Genomic DNA, 6,812 nt, shown 5'->3' with positions numbered 1-6,812 from the left:
AAAAAAAAAAAAAAATCAATTCCCATAACAGTGTTGAGAAAATTGACCAAACAAGGACAACATCTATGTTGTTTCCTTATTCTATAATTAGTCCTAGATAAATCGAGGAATTAAGTATAAATACAGTGTTCTTTTCCACTGTCTCCATTCCTCCATGCCAAACCAGAAAAGCTTCATGATGGGGAAGGGTACAGTTCAGGAAGTGCTACAGCCTGCACATGATACATTCCCAAGGGCAAGCAGGGGCAGGGAGGGCTGATGTGGGTGAAATATAAAGATACAACCAAAGAGGGAGCACAGCAAACAGGAGCAAAATGCCACTGATCGTCCAATCCCAAAAGGGTGAAAAGGACTTCCATGCAAGAAAAAAGCAGCAAGTCAGAAAGGCACACAAGTAAGGTCAGGGTGGCAGGAAGAAGATTTGTTAATAACAAGAGGCTTATCAAGCAAGTAAACTACTAAGGATAAGAGGACGCATGTTTCTCCTGTCTGATGTGAGTCATAAATATGAAAAAATAAAAAAACAAACCCTCTGTCGTTGGATTAGATTTGGAAAACTCACTATGGGTATATGTACCTCAATATAAACAGAAAAATACCAAAATACATTATTGAATCAGAATTATCGTGACCTCAATTTTCAATGTAAGGGCTGGGGAGATGGCTCAGTGGTATTAATAAGCGCTTTCCTGGCAAGCGCAAGGGCCTGAGTTCAATCCCTAGTTCCGAAAAAAAAAAAAAAATTTCAACGTATATAATAAATCAGATGTCAATATTGTATATTGATAGTATTTGTATATCTGTATGTAGAGAAAGGTATTTGCCAGCTATACAATCTGAGGAGGCCTGAGACTAGCAATTCTAAGAATAATAAGCCTATTTAGTGTCTGCTTTAGTTTCTAAGTACCGATACCACCTGAAAAGATTAAGACTCCTTAAAGAAATGGTGATTCCAGGACTAGAACAAGAATGATACAAGTGAGTCTGGAATATATTGCTACATTGAAGAAGTGCTCACAGAATGATACAGCAAAATCACACAACAATCAGCTCAAAGAAGTCCCATCAGCCAAGCCGGACTATGAACATCAGAAGAATTAGCAGTAATGGTATACAAGCCACTAAAATAAAACATTCACATGTAAAAGTCACAAAGCTTTTGCTTATAATGGAATATTAAGAATGCATAAGGAGGGGCTGGTGAGATGGCTCAGTGGTCTAAAGCACCTATTTAGAACAAGCTTAGCAAAGCACAGGGACCACGGTTCAATCCCCCAGCCACATGCCAGCCAGCCCCGCCCCCTGGTGGGCTGAGCTGGCCACACACACAAATAAATAAATAAGAATGCATAAGGATTTAACAGAATTAGAAAAACATGACTTGTCATCAATCATTGTAATAAATTAATTATGCCAACAATACCAGTAGGTGCTAAAATTAGTAAACAAAAGCCAGAAGGCACAAGAGCAATTTATTGACATACAAATTACCCTCCCAAAAAATTCTAATTATAAATGGAAGAAAGATGAATCTGATAGCAGAAAAACCTGAAAGGACGCCACCTTACCCAAGAGATGAAATAACATCACAAGTAATGGGCCAGGGGCCGGGGAGATAGCTCAGTAGAATAAGCGCTTCCCTGGAAAGCGCAAGGGCCTGAGTTCAATCCCCAGTTCTGCCAAAAAAAAAAAAAAAAAAGAAACCAACAACAACAAGAAGAAGTAATGAGCCAATCTGAAATCATATACCACCTTACAGGACATACAAGAAGAACATACAATCATTTCTGTGATATTCCTAGCAAAAACACAAAATCTTAAGGCAACATCTAATAAATTTATATAAGGATACATCCTACAAAGCAGCTAGATTATAGTAAACCATCAGACTCAAAGACAGATTGAGTTACTATTTCAGAATAAAGAAGATAAAAGCCAAAATGTAATTCTTAATCATTTTGCTACTGAAGAACATTTCTCAGAAAATCAGGACAACAAATGAGGTCATTAAGCATAGTAACAATATAGTGCTGTCATTTTCCAGTTCTGATGGTTGTCCTGGAATTGCATAGAGGAGTACCTCCCCTTTCTTTGGAGTGCTGGGGATGAATCTAGAGTCCAACACACACACTGCCCTCTACTACTGTAATACATCACCAGCCCAAGCACACCTTTCCTTATAGGAAATGCATACTATACTTGAGGGTAACAGTGTTATATTCATAAATTTCTCTCAAATGGCTCAAAGGAGAAAAACTCTTCACAAAATTCATACAACTTGTACATAAACTTGAAATTACTTCAAGATTAAAGGAAAAACAAGGGGACCAGCCAGATAGCTCAGCAGATGGAAATGCCTGCTTAGGCAGGCACAAGGACCAGGGTTCGATCCCTGGCATGCCATGGTGGCCCCACCCCCGGGGGTGCGCTAAGACAGCAATTGAGACTGGGCATGGTGGTGCACATCTAAAATCCCAACGCTTGGGAGGCTGAAAACGGGAGAATCACTATGAGTCCAATCTGTGCAGTGAGACACTGTAGATCCTATACTAATTACATTAGGAAGGAAAGAAGGAAGGAAGGAAGGAAGGAAGGAAGGAAGGAAGGAAGGAAGGAAGGACGGACAGACGGACAGACAGACGGACAAGGGACGGCGAAATAGCCCTGCAGTCTGAAGCACCTGTTTAGGCAAAGCTCAGGGACTGCAGTTCAATCCCCAACACCACATGACTCCCCCAGCACCATATGCTGGGCCAGCCCCGCCCCCAGAGAGGGCTGAGTGGCCACAAAAAAAAGAAAAGAAGATATCCAGCTCTCCCAACACCATTTGGTGAAAAGGCTATCTTCAAGAAAAAAAGGAAAAACGAGTTGTTGGTGTTTTTTTTTCCAATAAACAGAAAATACTAAAAAAGTGTATATATTAGAGACCTTCTTGGGGACTGGGGAGATGGCTCAGTGGAATAAGCACTTCCCTGGCAAGCGCAAGGGCCTGAGTTCAATCCCCGGTTCCGCAAAAAAAAAAAAAAAAGAAAGCAATGCTAACGTCTGCCCAACGATAACCGCCAACTCATCTATCTTAGGTTGCCACCACCTAACACAGACATGGGAAGCAAAGAGTCTAGAGACCTTCTTACATTTAACCAAGGGCAGAAACAAGAAAAAGAAGTTATATAAATTATAAATTGTATACAAATTTTAAACTTGCAAATTTTGGGGGGGGGCAGAACTGGGAACGAACTCAGATCCTGCACTTGCGGGCAAGCGCTTATTCTACTGAGCCATCTCCTCAGCCCCCAAAAATTATGTTTCAAAAAATTTTTAACTTCCATAAATTGACATGAAAACACAAAGTTAAGAGACAAATATTAGGGCTGGCGAGATGGCTCAGTGGTCTAAAGTACCTACTTGGAACAAGCTTGGCAAAGCACAGGGACTGCGGTTCACTCCCCCAGCACCACATGCCAGCCAGCCGCGCCCCCTGGTGGGCTGAGCTGGCCACACACACACACACACACACACACACACAAAATAAATAAATGTTTTTTAAAATTAAAAAAAAAAAAAGAGAGAGACAAATATTAGAGCTTGAGGCTTTAGTTCAATGATAAGGTGCTTGCTTGGTGAGCTGAAGGCTTGGCTTAACCTCCAGTACTAGAAAACAAGGGTATATTAAACTCTGGACAAAAACATACACAGCAAATACATCAGAAAAAAAATGATCTCTAATATAAAACAATCTAAAAGGAATAGAGTTATTTTAAATGAAGAAGCAACTACGGGGGCTGGAGAGATGGCTCAGTGGTCTAAAGCACCTACTTGAAACAAGCTTGGCAAAGCACAGGGACCGAGGTTCGATCCCCCAGCACCACATGCCAGTCAGCCCCGCCCCCTGGTGGGCTGAGCTGGCCACACATACACACACACAATAAATAAATGTAATAAATAATTTTTTAAAAAAAAAGTAACTACGTAAGATCACACTTGAAAAATCTTCCCAAATATTTTACTTAAAGAATTGTTTTATTTTGTTTTGTTTTTCTCCTGGAGATAAGAGTATCATCATACAGGCTGTCCTTGAACATGCTATGTAGACCAGGCTGGCCTTAAATGGTGATCCTCATGTCTTACCCTCCTGGGAGTGTTGGGATTATATGAATATACCTCCATGTTTGGCTAAGAATGGCTTTTTTTTTTTTTAGAAACCAGGGATTGAACTCAGGCTCGTGCTTATTCTACTGAGCCATGTCCCCGGGCCCAAGAATAGCATTTTTAATGGTAATGAAAACCAAACTTCTTGGGGCCGGGGAGATAGCTTAGTAGAAAAAGCGTTTCCCTGGCAAGAGCAAGGGCCTGAGTTCAATCCCTGGTTCCACAAAAAAAAAAAAGAGGCTATGAGCAATTTTATATAGTGCTACTATATATAATTTAGCAAATGCATGCCAGGGGACAATTTCACATAGTACACTGAACCCTCTAAAATGTTCACACCTCTTACACAGACTCAAATGGTGTCACCTCTATGCTAGGCACCAAACGAGACTCTTCAATAATAAAGAGATGCTTAATTTAACTTCAGTTTAATGAATTTAGTAATTCTCTCTGTATTACAGACTAAGTACTCAATAAAAATATGGCAACAATGGTATTACTGACACAAAATCATGTCCAGGACTCATAAATTTTAAAAGCAGACAAAAACAATGTCTTATGATCCAAATGTTTAACAAGTTTATTATATGTAAGAACACTCAAAAAATCTAAAAGGATAGATGATTCCTTCCTTTCTTCCCTCCCTCACCTCTTACCTCTTTTTCTCCTTTATTTTTGTAACTAGGAATTGAACCCAGGGCCTTGTACATATTGGTAAGTGCTTACCATTAAGCTATAAGCTACCTTTTTTTATTTTATTTTGAGATAGGGTAATCCCAGTTTCCTAGGTTTTCCTCAAATCTAGGATCCTCTTGCATCAGCCTCTCCTGTAAATGGGACTGTAGACATACACCACTATACCTACCTTCTTCTTTTGTCTGTCTGTAATTTAAAACAGAGGGACCTAATTGGCCTTGAACTTCTGGATAATCATCCTGTTTCCACCTTCAGAGTAGCTGGGACTACAAGTGCAGACCATCAAGCCTCACCAAGGTTTGTTTTTTTCTTTTTAACCAAAATAAAAATCAAATGTTAAGGTAAAAATAATTTCGCAAGCATATGTAAACTTCTGATATAGAATTGTTCTTGATAAAGTATGATATGTAATGAATATCAGAGTAAAACAATGATTATTTGAATCTAAGGAAATCTCAAAAGTGAGAATGGTCAGCAATAAATTCTTAAAGGCTAAATTTGTAAAGATATTATGTCCTGTAAATGTTAAAGTAATAAATATCTTACTGCCTATATTAGAAGAAACAGTAACATAGTTTTGTCTTATACTCCTATGACCTTAGCAATATTTTAGTAAGTATAATTTAGGATAATAATTCTATTTTTATTCAAATCTCTCCAGAAACTGAGAAAAGCCTTTAAGTTTAAAAATACAAAAATGTCCTTCCATCTCCTAGTTCTGAAACAAACTAATTATATTCAAATAGCAATAAAAATATCTACTGTACCTTATTATAACGATCATGTGGAACAGACTGTAAAACGATAGGTTCCATTGTAGAAACATTGGCAAATTGTACCTCTGGAATATATAGGGCACAAACCACATGAGCCCAACCTAAAAATACATAAATAGAAGTAATTCTTACAGGCATTCTTAGTCACTTTTAATAAAAACAAAATCACCGTGTTTCTAAAAAGATCCCCTAGGAATGACTACTTAAGAAATTCACAACAAAAGATGTAGTAAATCCTCAACACTGGCTTCCCCTTCAGAAGAGCCCAACCTCTTCCTGACAAAGCATTCTTAGTCATTTCTCCAGTTCTCACACACAGTAACAGAAGGGAAGCATTTATAAACTCAATAGCTGGCATTAATATTTCTAAAAAAAAAAAAAAAAACATTTCTTACAAGACAAACAAAATTATTTAGACCAATACTTTTGGAAAACCACTTCAAAAATAATTTGAAATAGTCTATTTATTATAATAGTTTCCTGGGCTGGGGATGTAGCTCAGTGGTGGAACACACTCACCTATCATACATAAAGGCCTGGATTTCCTCTCCTGCACCACCACCTACACACACACACACACACACACACACAGTTTCAACACTTTAATCCTAAGTGTTAACATTAATTTTTAAATTTTTATAGTAATGCCAATACATTTTAATACTAACATTATTTTAAATTTCTGTTTGAAATATTTTAATAACAGCATCAAATATTTCTTTTAATTTTAAAATATGAGCAAAAGTACTGAGAGTTCATGATAGTTAAGAACAGTGCAATACTGGAAAAGGAAGAAAGGCCATGGATGTGGGCACTTAAGACAAAGGGAGAGGGAAGTAGTGGCCACCTCACCCCTTCCACCTGTCCTGTGAGAGGCCCACAGCCAGGAGGAGAGTGTAGTGCAAGTACACAGGGCCTCACAGAGCCCACACCCAGAGTGCTCATAGTCTCAAACTCAGACAAAAATTGATGAAGTCAATCCTGAATCACAAATACCTCACCATCAAAGAAGCATCTTCTTGGAAGGAAAATACTATCAACTTGACTACAAATAATTTCTATGATTAATTAGAATTTTCAGAACAAAAGTCCTGAACACATGAGAGATAAGACACCATGAATGGAAATCAGCAGAGGGCCGGGAATATAGGTCAGCAGCACAAATGCCTGCCTGCCTGCCTGCCTGGGGGG

General features: G+C 38.5%; 1 protein-coding gene across 10 annotated transcripts in view; it reads right to left on the bottom strand.

The window, feature by feature from the left end:
* Positions 1-6,812, bottom strand: part of Mllt10 (MLLT10, histone lysine methyltransferase DOT1L cofactor) — a 192,312-nt gene that overhangs the window by 143,617 nt on the left and 41,883 nt on the right. For 8 of the 10 annotated variants that reach the window (XM_023704959.1, XM_023704967.1, XM_023704960.1 and 5 more), the window contains exon 4: positions 5,613-5,722. The exons of the other annotated variants lie outside the window; for them this stretch is intronic. In XM_023704959.1, coding sequence (XP_023560727.1) covers positions 5,613-5,660 — 48 coding nt within the window. In that variant the 5' untranslated portion in view covers positions 5,661-5,722. The remainder of the gene's footprint in view (positions 1-5,612; positions 5,723-6,812) is intronic. 10 annotated transcript variants of the gene reach the window in all.

The sequence above is a fragment of the Octodon degus genome, unplaced genomic scaffold (assembly GCF_000260255.1).
Source record: "Octodon degus isolate 3935 unplaced genomic scaffold, OctDeg1.0 scaffold00208, whole genome shotgun sequence".
In the NCBI taxonomy this organism is placed as follows: Eukaryota; Metazoa; Chordata; class Mammalia; order Rodentia; family Octodontidae; genus Octodon; species Octodon degus.
The sequence above is the reverse complement of the archived record's forward strand: the minus strand, read 5'-3'. Positions and strand labels throughout refer to the sequence as shown.